The sequence below is a fragment of the Poecilia reticulata genome, chromosome 23 (genome assembly GCF_904066995.2).
Source record: "Poecilia reticulata chromosome 23, P_reticulata-male-v2, whole genome shotgun sequence".
Taxonomy (NCBI): Eukaryota; Metazoa; Chordata; class Actinopteri; order Cyprinodontiformes; family Poeciliidae; genus Poecilia; species Poecilia reticulata.
In genome coordinates, this window is record NC_088852.1 from 15,013,199 (window position 1) to 15,032,841 (window position 19,643).

A 19,643-nucleotide genomic window follows, 5' to 3' on the forward strand; every position below is an offset into this window, starting at 1 on the left:
CAGGGAGGAAAGTGCACTGGCAGGGTCGTAGGAAAGGTCATTTTCTGCTAGGTAGTGCTTGGACCCCTGTGGTAACTGTCTGCAGTACTAGTTTTATTTATACTTTTACAGAGTGATTGAAATTTCTAATGGAAACACAGCTAATGATGTTGAACGAGAATTCCTCACTCACAGTGTGTGCTCTATTCATCTTAAAAATGTTGCATCGAGTTGAGATCAGGACTCTGTTCTTCCACACCTAACTCAATCACTCATGTCGTAACTTGCTTTTAGTGGCAGTAGGTAGCCATTTTGGAACAGGAAGAGGCACACAATTCAACAAAGCAGGAAGGATAAAATTATCACAACTAATGAATCATAGCCCCATAATATAATGCCCTCAGAAACACAAATGTCGTTTCCCCGGGCAACAACCAAAACCAGACTCGTCTGTTGAATCTACAGCACACCTGAGGTATGGAGGTATGTAAATATTGACACAGCTGAAAGTTGCAATTAACTAGTAAAAAAATGAAACATATTTACACTTTTGGAATCATCAATCTCAAAGAAATATCAATTCAATCTTGAGAGAGACAAATTCATAAATGCTTGCATAACTGCATGCTTTAGGTGCTGAGTTTTATACACCTGTAGTCATGGAAGGGGTTGGACAACTGAATTCAACGGTGTTGAGGACTGGTCCATCATATTCAACAACATATTATAAATCATGTTCTGAATGCTGCATCTTAGTAGTCCTTTCTGATCTATTCTTAATATATTTTTGGAGATGAAAACAGTCTCTGCCACTCTGTCGTGCCTCCCTCTGAAGACGAGACGTTCTCACCGCAGCCATTAAGCCCCTCAATTCATCAGCCCATCACTGTGCTTCACAAACAGAAATAAGAAAAGAAATTAAGTGAATGAAGCATTAAGATAAATGGTTGTGGGCTCTTAGGAAGAGAAAAATCAATTTTCCTTCAGATGGAGGGATATTTTAGGCATGGATGTCTGAATGGGAGAAGTTGCAGCAGCTTGCATTTCAATGGTGGCAGTTTTGCGTGGGTTGATCTATTTATATTTTTGGTGAGGCTAAACCAAGTAACTGTTATGAAAAGGCACATTGTAAACCAAAATAAAAGCAAAACTCAAAGTCGTGTGGTATTAACCAATAATTGGATTCATGTAGAAGTAAACAGTCAAAGCAGGAGTAATACAGGTTAGCCTGATTTCCCATGGGTCCAACAAGACGTCCTACTCTTAAACATCTTCAACATAAGCTTCTGGATAGTTTATTAAAACAGGACAATCTATAAAAAACAAAAAACAAAAAAAAACAAGAACAGCAGGGCAACAACTACGGTTGAAACCAGACGTTTACGCACACAGAATAAAAACAAAGACATTTTCTCACTGTTTGAAGTTAAGTTAGACGGAATACTGTTTCTTATTTGATACAATGGGAAATTCAAAAGAAATAAACCAATGTATCAGCAAAAGGATCAATTATACACAAGAATAGACATGATGGGAATGTCCAACCATTGTAACACGCATGAGACTGGTTCTGTGACCTACAGATGAATGTGTTTGGGTCCAGAATGTGCAGAAAAAGAGGAAGCTAATATGCCAAAAAAAGAAGAAAAAAAGAAAGAAAAAGTAAAAAGAACAAGACCTTCATATTTGGAGATATTTTCATCTGATGAAACTAAAGTGGAACTTTTGGACATAATAAGAATTGTTGCATATGGAGTGAAAAACGCAGGAAGCTTGTACCATCCTAACTGTGTGGAAAGGGGGTGGCGGCATCATGCTATGGGGCCATTTTGCTGGTACACTTAATGAGGACTGAATATTATGTGGTAATACTGAAGCAACTTCAGTCAATAAGATTTTTTAAACTTATAATTTAAGACAAATTAGAGTTTTTGGGAACTTGCAATCAGTTATCAAATATTTTCTAATGTATTTTTTCCCTGCATTAGAGGGAATAAATGCAGGGATTTTATGTGAATTTCCACGATCGCAGAAAAACTAGAGGAACTATTGAGACAATGTGGCAAAGCCATCTTAGAAATGACTCCCCAGAATCAAACTGAAATTGACATTTCAGTCTAAACCCTTTAGAAAACCTGTAGGTGTAAGCTGATGAGAGGAGAATATAAGACAAGGGATTTTTCAGACGCCAACAACCTTCTATGAGCTACAGATGAGGAGAGATGTGGGAGTAAAACACAAAAACAAAAAACAATAACTAGTCGTGGAGCTTAAAAGACAAATCAAAGACAACAAGCACACAAGTGGGTTAGCCCAACCTGCCTGCTCCAGTTATCTCCTTCAGAGGCTCTTGGGCGCTGCCGTCTGGTAGCTGAATGTCAAAAATTAAGATAAATGGAGCCGGGGCTGCAGGAGGAGAAACACTATGACTCAGAGACGCTGTCTTGAAGTCTGAGAGATTTGTATAGCTGGAGGAGGTACTTTAGAGGAGGAAAGAAGGCGGCTTTCGGCCAAAAAGGTCGCCAGAGTAATTCTCCAGCCATGGCAAACGCTTTCAACGCCTGCAACTGAGTCGGCCTTAAGCTCCAAGACTCAAAACGGCAAACACAGGAGCAAAGAGTTAGCAGAGTTACCAGGTCATGCAGGAGAGTCATGAATACTGCATCCGTCTGTGGCTACAAAACAAGGTTTGTGCACAGTCAGCCTTTACTGGGTTTCACTAAAGTTAAAAATAGTCGTGGGGAAAGGTGGAACAGGGGACGCGTTCCCTCTTTAGGGAGCGCTGTGCGGTCGCCAGCTGTCTGCCTCCGGCTCTGTGCTCTTTTTCACCAGGATGAACAAAAGCAAAGATCACTGAAAGCCATTTTACAAATGAATGGTAGGCTGACTTAATCCTTCGTTTACCGTAGGATTAAATGCACTTTTAAAAAAAAAAACGAGGATTATCATAGCACTTTCGTTGAGGGATGGCTGGAACCCGACGTAAAGCCCAACCGAAGAAGACGAGTTGTCCATTACCAGCTTGCGCAAGCTTATTTAATTCTATGAAGAGAATATGCAGCAAAACGGAAAATTCCCATTTTTTCCCGATTCAGTAAACACATTCAAGTGAACGTTGTTTTGAACTATGCTTGACAATGTCTAGCTTTTTTTTTTTTTTTTACCGTAAAACTGAGGTACAACCATGTATTCACGCTGCAAAAGTCAATGTTTGTTAGATTTAACTATTGTACAAATATGAACTTGATTTAGTTACAATCTCAGTAAAAATAAAATTGGTAAATGAAACCTTAAAACAACTGAAAAGTCTTAAGAGTTGACAAACTGCAAGAGTTCTTGAGAGAGATGATAGACCGATTCCTCCACAAACACAGATGAGAACATCTCATTTAAGCTGATTCTCCCAACTTCATACTTAAAGTCACAACAACTTTAAATTCATTATGAGTGGCCGCATCATGAGGGATGTGAAAATAAATGATAAAACGCTTCAATTCCTAAAGTTTTTTCCCCCCAATCGGCATCGAGGTGATGTCACTTTTCAGTATAGCTGCTTCAGATGGCAAGGAGGAGATTCATAAACATTATCAGTAGATTATAGCTGTGGGAGGATTGTTGGACTCGTCTTGACACCAAAAGTAGTAAAACACAGCGTTCTGAGAAAACTCTCCCCACCATAGAGTAAATCCTGTAGTAGAAATCAGTCGCGACCACAAGCTGAATTACTAAAAGACTCTGCAGCGCCCCACGACCCGGGGAGCACACCCACCTGGAAGCGAGATGGGCGACAGCTCGTTATAGCCCCCGAAGGAGGCGTTGCGGATGAGCTTGCGTCCGTCCGGGTGCGGAGGTCGAAGCGACGCCGTCCCACCGCACGTGGAGAACCGCCGGCGGTTCAGCAGGCCCTCCTCCTTCATCATGGGGCCGGCACGGAACTCCCTCGCCGGGGGGGGAGGAAGACACAAGGGGGCTCAAGGGAAGGGAGGAGGGTGCTGGAACGCTCTGGGGCGGAAGATTGGAGAGTGATCGGGAAGCCAATTCCCTCTAGTGTGCGGAGCACAACACAAAAACACACGCAGGCTTTGAATCAGTGCAGCCGACTGGCCCCCTCTCCCTCACACACACACACTCTCTCTCTGCTATGAGAGGGGAGAGGCTGTAAGTACTTAGTAAGGAATAAGCCGAGCACCGCCTACTCCCTGTGCTCCGGATGGGAGGGGAGCTGCATCCTGACTCGATGTGTTCCACGTCTCGTCTTCCTCTGCTGCTGCATTTCTCCTCACGAGTTTCTAATCGGCCCCTTTAGACGTAAAGGAACACTTCACTACTTCCCCAGATGATTCATCTTTTCTAAACGTTGAACTAAGATGCCTGTTTTCATTTTGTTGTTTTATGGCGGCTGTAAAAGCGGAGCATCTTTTTTTATTGTAATAGTAATCAGTCACATCACGGATATCGTGGATTCATATCTGTGACGTTCTGTCCTGCTTTTTATCTTTGGAAGACAAAGCGAAGAAGACAGATAATGATGAGAATGAGGCAGAATCAAAAGCTTCACGACAGCTTGGGTTCCCCAAAAGCTCTCATCTCACTCACACATTCCCAGATTTCATCCCAGACTCAAAACTGCCAGATTTTATCTGGATATATGAACATAAAACAATCCCCTTTATTTTCCTTCCATGGAACTAGATCTACTTGTAATCTTCTGATGAGATGCTTTTTGTTGTTTCTTTCTAGTTACTAGTTAGTCAGTCAGCAGTATAACAGATGACGTTAAATGAATAATAAAGAAACAGAAACTGGCAAAAACTATAAGTTGACTATCTAAAATAAACTGCAACAAACCTTCGTTCAAGTGGTTCAGAAAGAGCAATTAGGATTTTTAAATATAAGGTAAAATAAATAATAGAGCATAATGTGACTCAAAGCACAGAGCATAAAATTAGACTCAATAGATCTGCTCTTATGGATCGGGCACATTGTCACCAATACCTGATCTAGAAGTTTTTAAAGTATCGGGACCAACACAGATGTAAATGTTGGATCGTGCATTTCTAGCTGGAGTTGCACAGACTTTATGGCAAAGAACTAACTTTGTAGCTAGCAGAATGTCACAAAGACACAACTTGATTTTAGTTGAATTTGTAAAAAAGAAAAAAAAAACTGCAGTTAATCCAGTTTAATAAGGACTTCAGCATCAGTAAAGGGATTTCCAAAGAGCTACTTTCTGATAACTTACAGATTTATACCCTCATTTAGATGTTGTCCTTTAGAAACTTAATTTTGTTGTTTTCATTATTACCCAGACTTTGAGGACGTTTGTTAACAATGGCCAAGAACGCACAGATTTAACAAGAATTTTACTGTATATGTAGTTTGTGGCGCTATTATCCTGATAAATAGCAGTGAAATGTCCCTAATGAGGGGTGTGTCCTTCTGTAATCCTAAAGGCTTGTAGCTGCTGTGAGGTCAGGGGTCATCGGGCAGCACAAAAACAAGCACAAAGCTCTGTTAAAGACAGAAGGAAGACAAACTATTTGCCTTTATTTGGGATGAGAAAAGCCTTGAACCTTATCTTCATAACCCCGATCTGTAAGGAAGAACATTTACAACGCTGCCATCTTCTTTCCAATCAGCTGACCTGCCCTGTTTATTGTTGTGACTTCAGCCCGTCTAAAAGCTCTGAGCGTCCCGCTGGCCTTTTGTCGAGTCTCCGTCCGTGGAGACGGTTCATCAGAGACAGACTGTCGGAGTATAAACAAGCGTAATCCCTTGTAAAACTTCTGTGGCCGTGGCAACCGGCCGTTCCGCGCCTGAGAAATGCACAGCAATGGCCGTCTGACTCAAACGTGCTTTAATTAAAACAGGTTATTGGACGTTGGGAACGAGTGAATCATTTCCCACAGCTAATTAACCTGCGAGGAGAGGAGGCGTCTGTCGCTGCTGCGCCTAAAATTAGTCTGCATTTGGGTCAATTTTTTTCAAACTGGGTGCACATCTAACTGAAGAAAATATAATGAAATACAGTTTTGAAAGGACTGAGGATTTTAGCAGCAACATGTACATCAGAGTCAGTCTGTCACATGCAGAAAACACAACCAAAGCCTTAAAGGAGACACCATGTAAGCCTGGGATTACCTCTGGAACAAAGAGGCTATTTAAATCATTGATCTATTGACTCCATCTACTGTTTTGAGTCAATGCAGCAACATTACTAAATTTAAAATCTGTTTTCTTATGTTCCTTTCATCTTTCTTCAGTCCTTAAATCAGCAATTTTCAGGAAAATAGAAGGTATAAAACCACAACGACAACACGGAAAACAAGTATTGCTCTGCCGTACTGTACCTCGGTTTTCTTCTGGCTAACAATCAAGAGAAACTCAAAAGAGTCCAAAGCTGAGGAGCCGACAGCAGCTTAACCTCCCATGTCGCGTTACGGTCACTCCGAGTGCTCCAGCTGCCCAAGCGGCACTCAGAAACACAGACGGAGATGTCATCCATCGTGTCTTCCCGACCCGGTCGCCGTTTGGGTGGCCCGCTGGAAGAAGACCGGGAGGCTGCAGATCAGAGTGGCCCCCTCCGTGTAGCTAACCCGGTCTGACAGCACCTAATCCCCGCAGATGATCCTAAATCCAACCTGACCCCACCTGTTCCCTTTGCTTTTCGTCTCCCTCCGCTGCCCGTTTCGCTTTCTTTCAAATGGAGACGTGCGCACGAAAGCGCAAAGCAGACTGAAGTTTTCTGCGTTTTGCCACGTTACGACCAGGCCTGTCACCATAAGGAATTTTGACGAATGATAAACTGTCCCGGTAATTATTGCGATGAATGATGATGTTGTCGTTTTGACCCAATTTACAAGTAATGAGTTGAACATGTCATAGACCAATAAACTTGAATTTTGTAAAGAACACTTGACGATGGAACTGGAAGATTTTTTTTTTTAAAGATCCAAAATAAAACATGACAACCTAAAACAATAAAAAAAAACAAAAAAAAAAACACAGTATTATTGAACTGAATCGTTTAGATCAATTCACATTGTGTCAGAATGGCCCAGTCAAAGGCTGAAGTAAAATTAATGAGAAGTCACTGCAGTGAAAGGTGATTCCGCAAAGTACTTAAAACAACCCCACGCCACACTTTTCAGATTGTCATCCCACATCTAATCCAGATTAAACCTGGTTTGTGGCTATAACGTGAAGAAATGAGGAAAACGTTCAAGGTGCAATAAATACGCAAGAACTGGAGTAGGTTGTTTCCAGACTGCTGATCCTCAAAGAGTCGGCGCCTACGGCTGAAGACGTCTCGTCAAAACGGCTGCTCGCTGAGTCACAAGGCAGAGGCAACGCTGTTTCTGTGCGTGTGCGATAGGAAATCACCAAGATGAAGCTGACGCACCATGAAAGCAGGAGCATCTTTAAATATTTAAACACTGACATTAATGCATGATTCCAGAAGCCAGAGTTCTTGGTGAGAAAGAGTCACGGAGGGATTTTTACAAATGCAAACAAGTTAAAATATGGAAGAAATGCATATAAATATGAGAATAAGTGGAGCTTCAATGTCTGGAGATGACTCCGTGTATTTAATGTGCTAAACCTTCGTATTTGTACTTGACACTGCTGAAACAACCGCTCAGCTTCACACCTCAGCTGTGAATGTTCCCTCACAGCTCCGGCTGGATTTGAGTAATCTTACATCACCGCGATGCGTCTAACTGTACGGGCAAATTGTAAAGGATTCTGACAGAGGAATTATTGGGGAAGGAGAAATAAAAAATAAAACTTTTTTTTTTTTTTTTTTTAATTGAACAAAACAAACCGAAGCTCAAGCTGTCATCAAGACGGCTGTTCTGGACTGCAGCTTTGACTTTTCTCCGACAGATCAAGACCAGTGGCATTAATGGCTCTGACATCAGTATTGTTCGGGCTGAAAATCAGTTGCCATGGATACCTATTTTGGTCTTGAAGGAGTTGAGGGTCTGGGAAGGTTTTCGCGAGTCGTTGTGAAAACAAACAGAGGCAGTCTGGACGATGCTGCAGCATGTTAAGGTGTATCCTTAGGAAAATAGCCAAGTGCTTTTTTAATCTAGAAACAACCCCACGCCAAGTGCTTTTTTAATCTGGATCATAACTGATAACAACACGCTGGACATCGAAGTTACGACTGCCAAGTTATAACCAGAAACTTCAACCTAAATGGTAATAACTTCACAAGGCGGATATTACTTTGTTCCATTTCCTCTTCTCATAAAAGAATGTTGAGAATGTTTCAAAATGTTTGATGTTAGACCAAGTGGAATTTTTCTTCCAATTCTGAATTATGCACTATTTTGAGTCAGTAAGTTAAAAAAATTAAAAAAATCCAAGGTGACTGAATGCAGATTTATATTTGTGTCATAGTAGCTCCCTCTTGTGGTATGATCATGTCTTTAAACATACACATGTTTTCTAAAAACCACTACCAAATGAAATTAAGCTCTAACATTAAGACCGTCACCTGCTGACTACCTAATCAACATCAAATCACTAAGATGGACAACCATTCTTTCCTGCCTCCATGATCAGGAATGACTTCATTACTAAGACAATGAAGAACTGATCAAAAGAAAGAAAAATCAAGGCAGTCTTGTCAAGATGATACACTGTAATGTACCCTAAGGTAACCGAGCAACCACCCTCAGGAAGCTCTTCAATCCACAATCCTATCAGTGATTAACAGAAACTCCAATTTCATCAATAAGACCTGCACGAATCTCTAATGCGTATTCTTTATAACGCCAGAAGAGGGCGCACTGACACCGCGATGAGATGAAAGAATGGTTATGTAAGACTTTAGTGAAATCTACTCTATTTTGTTTCACAGCAAGACTTTTACCTGGTGTGAGGAAAAAATACAGAACAACAATAATCTAATGAAAAGAGATACATTTTTACTTTTTAGAGGAGCATCAGCATGTCTGCTTAAAAGGCCTTATATGAACTCATTCCTACAGGTTTTTAACAGATGACAGTGATTATGCACTCACATCGTTAAATCTTTGTTCCTTTGAATTGATTTCAATATGTTGAAACATGATTCTCAAAGTAAAACAACAAATAAAAAATTGAAAAAGCAAGATGAAAAAAACTAAATGTCCTGTAGGTAAACACTGAACACACAGTGAGGAAAAGACGAGGTTCTTATCACCTCATAAACTCAGTAGCTCAGGCATACTCTGTGAGCCACGCTGCTGCTGCTGCTCAATCCGGACTAAGACAGCTAATCTGATTATTCTGCGAATGATAAATGTTTACTGCTTTAATCAGGAGGAAGGCTGCAGAAGTTGAGCAGTTTTATGCTGCTGCTGTAGCCATACAGTCTTATTTTTTTTTCTACCTTGTGCTTCAACATATCTTCAACTTGCTGTAGCTGTTAACTTTCTATTCTATTCTATTAATAAATACATAATCAATATTCGAGAGACAAGCTTCAGAACGAAGGTCTCAGCGACAGTTTCTTCAACTGTAAACAAACTGACACAAACAGCTCAGCAGTAAATGATAAATTATTTAATGCTACCTTATGTTAAAAAAAAAACCACTCTATGTATATACAAAAGTATTCATACTCTGAATATTTTTAAATTTAAAAGGTAAATTATGACTTTAGCAAGGCACTGCAATTTCAAGACCAAAGATGGCTTTCAAAGCCAGGTTCAAGCATCAACATTGTTTTTCTACCCAGGTTAAGGTCGACCAAAGATACAACAAAGAAGGCCGAGTCAAGCCACAGATGAGGGAAAAAAAATTGTTTTACAGAAAAAATCTCACATATGAGAATAACTCCTTGAGAACCCCATGTTATTTATTATCATCTTGTTTTGTTTTGGAGTGTTAAACTATATCCCACACTCAAACAAGCCGGTTCGACTGAACCAAAGGGACAACGCATAGTTTGTTATGGAGCAATAATCTGAAAATAGCGTGTATTCTTTACAACAGAAAAACGTGAATGAACCTCCATGTTTTGCACAACTGCAGCACAAACGGTGCACCAGTGGGTCTTACCTTGGGTGTAGCTGACCCCTGGGCTGAGGTTAGAGGGCGTGGCTATGTGCTCCCTGTTGGGCGTTTGAAGGCCCGCCTCCTTCTCCTTCTCCTTCTCTTTCTCCTTCTCCTTATCCCGCTCTTTCGCCTGGCGTTGGCTCATCCTGCCTGGGGTCAGAAGGATGGGGTCATCGCTGGACGTTATAGCACCTTCAGGTGGAAACAGGAAATGAGACGAAAACAGGACATTAGGCCATCTCTTGCTTCAAACAGAGAGGATCTACAAAAGGCCCTCTTGTGGAGCACCAGTTCGGTGCATGCCCCCCTCGTTTCATAACCCCTTTTTGATAACTTACATAACATTCGGTTTTATCTACGCCTTACGACTGGAAATATGTTTCATAGGAGCTGATAAGCTGGCTATACTAGCCTGTCCCTTATCACTCCACCTTGTTTACCTGAGGCTAATTAAACTAGCATGCATGTTATTGCTTTGGGAAAGGGAAAAGGAAAAGGGTGAGCACCTGCAATAGTGTTGCACTGCCAGATCAAAGTGTCTGGCAGTTAAATGGTAAAGACGATGAATATTAACACAGATGCATATTGCTGGTGTGTTAGTGTCATGGGTTAAGCGCTCAATTAATCAGATAGTTGCTTGAAGCTAGATCTGAACTCCACAGATTGTTTTTTTCGTTGTTGTTTTTTTTTTTTTCAAAACTTCTTTCAACCGGGTTTGATTTAGGGACAGAGGTACTGAGAGAAACTCCCTGCTGGAGGGAGCTGACTGGGAGGTGCCCTGTACGCGACTGAAGAAGATAGTAAAGAGAATTGTGTTAAGTTTCACTTCTTCCCTTTTCTTCCTTCTCTATTTCTCTTTCTAAACTGAGGACAAATGATTTTACTATTACTCTGATTTTCTAAAATAAAATATCTAAAGACAAATTGACTGATTTGACTCAGTGTTTCACTAATTATCGAAGGAATATTTTATTACACTGATAACCCGGATTATCCAAACTGAACCAGACTTTTTTAGTTAAACATAAATCTATTCACAAGTATAACTCATTCTACCTATGGAAGACAGAATTAAACTATTATAAAAGTTGTTTCAAAAACATAGTGACAGAGTAATGAAAGGGGCAGTATTATGTGTTTTAAAGTCGCATATTGCCATTTTATAGCACTATCAAGTTGCTATGTTAGCTATAATTATATATGTTAAATTTGACTTAAAAAATAAACTTTACTTTGTGATTTAACACCTTGAATTCGGGTCTCTGTCTCTTTAAAAACTCCTACTCTTTCTGAAACTCCACCTTCAGGAAATCATCACTACATAGCTCCTTCACCTTTTTACCACTGACAAGTTGTTTCTAAAATGAGCGAAGCAGCTCTTCAGTTCCACCAGGTGTTTGCTAATTGCTGCTGGCTAGTCTGAAGAAGCTGAGTGGGGGAGTGTGTGGTGAGGGCTGCTCTGTGAGGGGGAAGCTTGGAAACTGCAGCTCCGAGGAAGAGCTTCGTCTCAAAGCTCTTCAGTCCCACCAGGCGTTGTGCAAAGCTGAATGGTTGCCATGGAGATTGAAGGATTTCTCAGACATACATGAAAGAATCAAGGCAACACTCCTTTTGATGAGGGAATAATATTATAACATGATGTGAAGCTGAAAAAAGTCAATTTTTACATAATACTGCCCCTTTAAGTTTTGTGTTGTACTGCCAGTTAGGTGGAGGAAAGAAAAATGGTATGAAACCTTTTCCTTGCTAACAAGAACAACAAATTTAGTTCTTGGAAATTTATCAGGTTGTACTCAACCCCCTAAAGGTCACAGTGTGGAAACTAAAAGGGCATCATCCGTCACTGTAATGGAGATAACATGTTTTCAGGCGTTAGTCCTGAGGACTCGGTTTAATTGGGCAGAGAATGCTGACAATTTTCACCTCTTGATATGCCTTGATTTGCTTTGACCAAAGTTCCTGGATGTAAACAAAAAGATGACAGTGATGGAGAGAGAACACGGTGGTTCCCAGACACTGAATGAGGATTTCTACGTTTTCAGATCACGTATATGTTTATAAAAAATTACCTATATGAGGCGTCAGATCATGTCTTTGGCTTTTTTAGTGACGCTTTCTTACTGTAAGTGAGGGAGACTCCCGTTATCACAGAGTTTGCTTGTTTGGTTCATAGAGTTCAGATGATTCATACTTGCCTAAACAAAGTGGAAATAAAGTGGACCAAACATCTCTAGCATAAAAATACCCTTTAAGTACAGTAGGCAAACTAATTAATAGCAGACGAATGCCATGGAAGGCCTAAAACTACATTTCACATAAAGGATACTTAAATAATAACGTTCAATACTTCCTCACAATAAAGGAATTGTGCATGAAGAAATGTAAAAAAGTAAAAGATATACAATTCCTTAAAAAAAAAACAGCCAAACAGATTTCTGCAAGCTGAACTCAATAGCAGCAAAGGAAAAGCATTTACAACAACAAAATTATTTCACAGAAAAAGTTTGAAAAATGAGTGAATTACTTTAGGACTCTCTTCTCTAAAGTTAAACATTTCCCTCTCTTCCATTGGGCTCTAAATATCAGCCCTGGACTGGCTGCTGTCTGTGTAAACTGCCCAAAGCCCTTCCCCTGAAAGGTCGCTGGCTTACCAGAGGCGGCATGATGCTCTCTCAACTCTGCATGGTGCTTGTGAGGGGGGAAAAAAGATGTGGAGACAGAACAAGAAAAGTAAAAGAGGAAAAAGAGCAGGAAAGAGTGGCAGGGATGAGAAAAAGTGACATGGGGGTGGGGGTTGTAGATGAACATTAAAGGAGGGGAGAGGACGGAGATGGGTGTGTCCACCATGTGTTGTTGGCCAGATGTTGGCAGGTTTGCGTGCAGCGGGGTTGGCGACAGTGGGCAGCATCAGCAACAGCAGCAGCAAGTGAGGATGTAGCCACATGGGACGACAACAAGTGACATTAATCCCCCCAAAAAAGAAGACAAAGAGACAAAAACAAATGAAAAACAGACATTAGTTGGACTAAAATGTTTATGAGACAACTTAAAACAACAGAAGCAGAACATAAAAAAAAAAAAAATAATAATAATAATAATAATAATGGCCTGGGAGGGTACAACGGTGGATTATGTTCAAAAAATAAAAGATGAAGAAATTAACAGAGCAAACAAAAGAGACATAAACTTAGCAGCAGCTAAGAATGCCCTTTTAGTTTGATTTACCACCCTGTCAGGCTCAACTAGATTTGTTAAAATATATGAAATAAGAACATTTATTTTCATTATTTGACCAGCTCAAAAGTAAAAAAAATATATATAACAGATTCTCAGTTAAATTTGCCAATTATGACAGGACTATATGTTTTTATGGTTCTACATATCAATTACTTCATCTTATTGTTATTGTTACCAGCTTAGATCATTCACCTTCTGTAAAGCATGTTCAACCCTGACAATTAAATTAATTTCTATTACAACAAGGAGGCGGTGTTGTACCGAGTTGTTTGGTGCGAAGCAGTGAAGAAGAGGACACAGCATTTTAGTTGACACATCAACTTGTACAGCACAACCCCCCGAATAAATAAAACCTGCATTATGATAATTATTGTGTGTGAGAAATTTAGCATTCTTTCACTGTCCATCCATCCATCCATTTTCTTGCACCCTTTTTCCCTCAGTGGGGTCGGGAGGGTTGCTGGTGCCCATCTCCAGCCAACGTTTCGGGCGAGAGGCGGGGTCACCCTGGACAGGTCGCCAGTCTGTCGCAGGGCAACACAGAGACACACAGGACACACAACCATGCACACACACACTCATACCTAGGGGCAATTTGGAGAGGCCAATTAACCTGACAGTCATGTTTTTGGACTGTGGGAGGAAACCGGAGTACCCGGAGAAAACCCACGCATACACAGGGAGAACATGCAAACTCCATGCAGAAAGACCCCAGGCCGGGAATTGAACCCAGAACCTTCTTGCTGCAAGGCAACAGCTCTACCAACTGCGCCACTGTGCAGCCTGCATTCTTTCACTGGTACATAATAAAAAAAAAAGTTCAAGTAAATAAAAGAAAATTTAGGAATTACAACCTCTAGATGTGCAGTTTGCATAGTGAAGATTTAAGGAATAAATCGATTTCCGATCTCGGACTGAAATATCCCAACTGGACAGTACTGTTGGATGTGATATAGTGTGGAGCCCCGCCTGTTTCCAGTTCAGCATTCATGGGTTTACCTAGTCATGATTATTTCAGTGGAACATAACTCTAAGTTGTTTGTGGAAAACTTGCTTATTTGCGATTTTCTCTAAAATATTTGAAAATGCAGTCTGGGAATCTGAAACACCTAGACAATGACAATGCAATTGGTGATTGAAAAGCAGCCAATCCAGGAACACCGTTTTTATTTTCCTTGCTGCTGATTGGCCGTTTCCCGTAAGAGTGGAGATAAGAGTCTGTGTAAGTTAGTTTCTGTGATAGGGCTAGGACGGTTTCCACTGAGCTTAATAATGCACAATAATATATATTTGGTTTTAGTATTTGCAGGTTTTAGCTAATCTCGAGCAGCTGTGGTCCAGGGGTTCCTCTATACTACTGCATTTCAAAAATTCAAACTCTGATTTCCAATAATATATAATCCCAGTCAGATGGAATTTCGCTAACACCTCATATAGATCGAAGTGACCTAGATGTGTACTTTAAAGTGGCATTGGAAATGTGTGTGTCAAACACAATTGATATCAGCATAAAAATATTCAACATTGTTAACATTTCTTGTTAGGTTCAAGGGGAGGTGTATTACTCTACAATATGGTGCAGTCAGAGTTGGCTGTTTATCTCATTTGTGTTGTTGATGGATTCCTTTCAGAGTTGCTCCCATCACGTTTGTGATGAAAGACGCTGACATAAGTAGCTCAATACGGCAGAAGCCATAGAAAACAATGGCACCCATTTTTGTTCCAAGAAAGGAAAAACAAAATTGCAAAAAGCTGTTGAGTTGGACCCCTGACAGATTCTAGCTGAGGAAGAAACAAAAAACAGACAACACTAAAAGCTGCTTGCAACAATAAGAGGAAGGGATTAGCAAACAGTCACTGAACGTCAGAGGTCGATTAACAAACCTTAATCTCAGCTCATCTGATCGTCATGCGGTTGGAAAGTACAGTTATACCTGGACACCGTTTCTGCCTTCCAAAACACTCCCTTCCTACTCAGAGATAGTACTATTGGCTTTGTGCCTGGGTTTCCTGGGTACATAGTCGAAGGCAAAAAATCTTCAGCTGTTGTAGCCTGAATAATACCGCGGCTTTCCGTGATCACAGCCGGAGTCTAATCCTATAATAAAACTATTCTTACTCAGTCAATATCTCTAAGTTGGTTCAATAAGATGTCAACTTAAAATAACCTCAGTTGCTTTACTTGATTGACTAAAGGAACGGGCTGAAAGAAAAAAAAAAGTGTTAGTTGTCAGAGCTGATTACTACACATGCAGATGAGGAAGCTGAGGTGCCAACGTCTGGCAGGAAGACAAAGGTTTGGTGAAAAAAAGATGTAATGATTGAGCTGGAAAATACTGACTCAGTGGAAAGAGAACACATTGTTGGATTACAGCGTTTGGTGAGATAATATTAGAGCTCTTATCATCAAAAAACTGACAAGCAACCAGTGGCATCCAGAGGAGAATCTCCAATTAGAAGCCTTTTATGACTGGGAAAAGTTGAACAGTCATTAGAAATACATTTACAGCTAGCTTGTGGATATTATATAGTACTAAATATGACTAATTAGATTAAATTAGGTTAAAATAATGTGCTTTAAGCTGTTCAGCATACATCCTAAACATTTTAGTGGCCATTAAAAAAAAATACAAGTCAAAAAACAGACAGATTAATGACAGTAAATGTGATCACTTTTGCACTACCTGCCGATACACTAACATTTTCATGCATGCAGTTTTTCCGTTGCAGCTTAGGATGTGAAACAGCACATTTAAGATAAGGCCTGCGAGTGAAGCATTCAAAGTTGTTGGTTAACATGACCGCACATGAGCTTGTAGTATACTCTAAAGATAGCAGCTGAAAACAGATGGCCTTGGTGTGTTTGATCAGTGCAAAGAGAAGCCAGGTCTGTACAAAGGAACTACACCTTTCCTTTAAAACATAATGCATGTAGCACTTGAAGCCATGAAAGAAAATGCATTTAAATCAGGCAACAAAACCTTTACTTGGTAGAATCGCTCTTGTTAAAATGCGTCCGCCTTCATAAGCCCACGGTTTAAGAATGAGTGCTTTGAACAAGATGCATTTTGACTTCGAGCAGTTCTGCATCAGGAAGATTATAAATATGAAAGTTGACATTTTTCTGTGGGAATTGGTTCTATTCTCCTGTTATTGGTTTCAGACATAAAACAGCAGCCCTACTGTGTTGATAAGTAATGAACAGTGACTGTAGGCATGACTGTTCAACTTAAAATTTCCATATTTGCTTGGACAGAGAAAGAAGAAAAAGAGAGAAAGACAAAGGCGCATAACAATGTTTTGTTTAATAACTCAATAATGAATGTTCAATCACTAAGAGTAAACAGCTTAGATTATTGATGTTCCAATCAGGTTTGTTTGTCCAAGATCCCCATTCAAAAACTGACATTTACAAATACTGAGTTGTTGCTTTAGTACAGTAGCACATGGTCTTGCAACTTTGTACAACTTTACTCACTTGATGCTCAGGACACCACAGTCTTTACCTGAAATAACTAAATATGGGGTTCCTCAGGGTTCTATTTTCGGGCCCATTTTCTTTAACATCAATATAATCATCCTAGCTCAGACAACAGAACACTGCAGCATACTCTCAACACGCACGTGCTGAGAACAACTTTTTACATCTGTCAACACATTACAATCGTTGCTCCACTCAGTCCGTGTGTCCAAAAACAGTGATAAGACGGGTCTGATTTTCCACCACTTTAATGCAGTTAGGACATTAAAGTGGTCCCAATGATTTAGTAAAATTTAATTAATTTCGATATAAAAAAACAACATAAACAACAATAAGGGTCACAAACAAAAATAGGACATAATCTTCTATTGTATTACATCCTATTTCCCTGGAAGCCTCGAACCGTCTGCAGAATGAACAGTCTAAAACACAGGCTGCTCTTTCTTCCTATGAAAAGATGGGGACTGCTAACGGGGGATAAAGCGCTGTGACATATTACATAACGTTTGAACATCACTTGCAGCACATTTCTGACCCAGTTTCCTTTTCAGCAACAGAGAGAGGAGGAGGATGTAAAAAAACAACAACAGGTTATTTTTTGTACTATGTCTAAAGGGCAGGTTGAAATTCAAACATGTTATGAGGGTAAAACTGATCTAATATTCTCCCGAGTATGAAAAAAATAAAGGTTTTTTAACCAGAAGCCTTAGTGGTTAAAAGTCCATTTTTACTTTGATCAATTAGAAAACTCCAAATTTAAATTATTCTCTAAGTGCACATTCCACTGCAGCATCGTCATGGTGTGAAATCACATAGATCATTTCAGCCTGTGCTTGACGTCAGAACAGCTAAATCCATTATTAAGGAACTGACAGGTCTGTCAGTAAAGTGGTGAGTTCATGGCTACAGCCTGAGCCCAGGAAGGCAGAGAGCTACAGTATGAGATGGAACACCTGGAATCTGTCCAAATGGCCGGAAGGAGCTAGAACAGAAACCATAAATAATATTGCTTGAACATTTTGGTTTATAGAGTGTAGAAGGTATGGTCTGAAGAAATGCCTGAGTCAAGACTGATGGAATTTGCTGTGCAATAATGATAAGATTCACAATTCCAATCTGAAAATATATGTGGCAATAACAGACGAGATACAATGTGTTTGACCTCATTATAATGATCCAAAGTAGCTAAAGAGTTGTGATGAGCAAGGAGAGCCGCTAACCGTTACTGTATGTTAGCCATCTTCATCACATAATGACAAACTAAAACTAACCACCAGTAAAAGTAATCAGGTTCTAGATAAATTGCTTAAAATCCTTTTTATGCTAACAAAATCTAAGTGTTTTCTATTAGGACTTCATGTCATGGAATAGTATCAAGTGTATTATTGTGAAGTGGAAGTAAAAAAAAAATTACACTCTCTTTCTACAAGTAAAAATCTGAAAATATGGTTCAGTTCTCCCTCTGTGTGATCAGACAGTCAGAACTATTAACCCCCCACTGATGAAATCACACCAAACATTTTCAGTGTTCTTTTTACAATCAGTTTATTTCAATGAAATAAACTGATCCGACTTTGTGGAAATGTTTTCTTTTGCTCTTTTGGAAGCAATACAAGTACTAACAGGTTTCACTGTGGTGGTTTCTATTGAGATATTAAGAAGAAAAGATAGTGGATTAGTTTTGTTTGATTTCATCAGGGAGGCTAGAAATTCTGACCTTAGCTGTAATTTGAAAGATATCAAAGTATAAAGGTTAGCCCAAAAACTACAAGGAGTTATTCAAACTTTTTAAACACAGTTTGGGTTTGCAAAACCTTTACTCCATTTGAGGATAAAATGTGGTCAAGCTTTCCCAAAATTATAGCAAGTCTTGCACTTTTCTGGTGTATGAATAAATCTCTATTAGTTGAACCATTTTTCATTTAGATCCAAGTTTAGATTACTTCTGATACAAATAATGATAAAACGACAAAATGACAATCCAAACAAGACAATGATCTGAAAGAAAGCAAATTTCAGCTCTTTTCTAAACAGAGTGGCCCTATTTCTTTTTTTTTGTCTAAACACTAGACACAATCTATCCCTCTCAAAGGCATCAAGCAAGTAAGTCATTAAAGAAAAAAGGATGTTTCTAAGGATGTTTTCACACTTGACAGTCCGGTAAACTGATCAACTGGGAACCAAAATTGCAACATTTTTAGCTGGTGTGGTTAATTTACGAACTCTGCTTTGCCAAATGATCCAAATTAATTGAAAAACCAGCTCCCCTCCTTGCCTGTGGGGGCGCTGCACTAAGAACCACTGAAGGAAACGACACAAAAACCTCAGAAGAAGATGCAAGTGCAACTCCCTTCTTCACAACATATAAACAAAAATGGAGTAACATCAGATTTTAGCTGTTCTAGAATTTCTCTTTAGTGTTTGGTAAGAGATCACGAGCGGCATCTCCCGCCAGCGCTAGACTGCCATGTTTGTTTTGGTTGTATTTACAATGTTTCTGGAGCAGTCTCCACTCTCCACTCTCTTGAATTGAACCGCACCAGAGTTCATTTGAACCAAACCTAAGTTTGTAGATGGACAAAAGTTTGCTTTTTCAGTCCACATAAGAGCTTGATTGTGCAGTCAAGAACCAGACTTTCTAGACAAACGGACAAGAGTTCAATTAAAATGGACTAAACAGGGCTGGTGTGAATGCAACCAAAGTTTTTTGTGGGACAGTGGTAGGGGCAATGGTGATAGATTGCCTCCTGCATCTCCTTAGACAGCAGTGTTTCAGGTTAGAGGATGACTTGGTGGTGAAATGGGCCTCACACTAAGTGGTGTCTCAGTTTCATCACAGCAGGAGACCGGGGGCTCAGGAAGAGCGCAGAGGTGAGGTGGTGAAAGTCCTCAAGAT

At 39.9% G+C, this 19,643-nt stretch overlaps 1 protein-coding gene across 9 annotated transcripts in view; it reads right to left on the reverse strand.

The window, feature by feature from the left end:
• Positions 1–19,643, reverse strand: part of osbpl8 (oxysterol binding protein-like 8) — a 66,102-nt gene that overhangs the window by 19,421 nt on the left and 27,038 nt on the right. For 4 of the 9 annotated variants that reach the window (XM_008401357.3, XM_008401354.3, XM_081604035.1 and 1 more), the window contains 2 exons: positions 12,681–12,717; positions 10,033–10,221 (listed from right to left, as the gene is read on the reverse strand). In XM_008401357.3, coding sequence (XP_008399579.1) covers positions 10,033–10,221; positions 12,681–12,717 — 226 coding nt within the window. Of the gene's footprint in view, positions 1–3,748; positions 4,584–10,032; positions 10,222–12,680; positions 12,718–19,643 lie in introns of those variants that run through there. The other 5 variants (XM_081604037.1, XM_081604041.1, XM_081604040.1 and 2 more) reach the window with 4 other exon arrangements.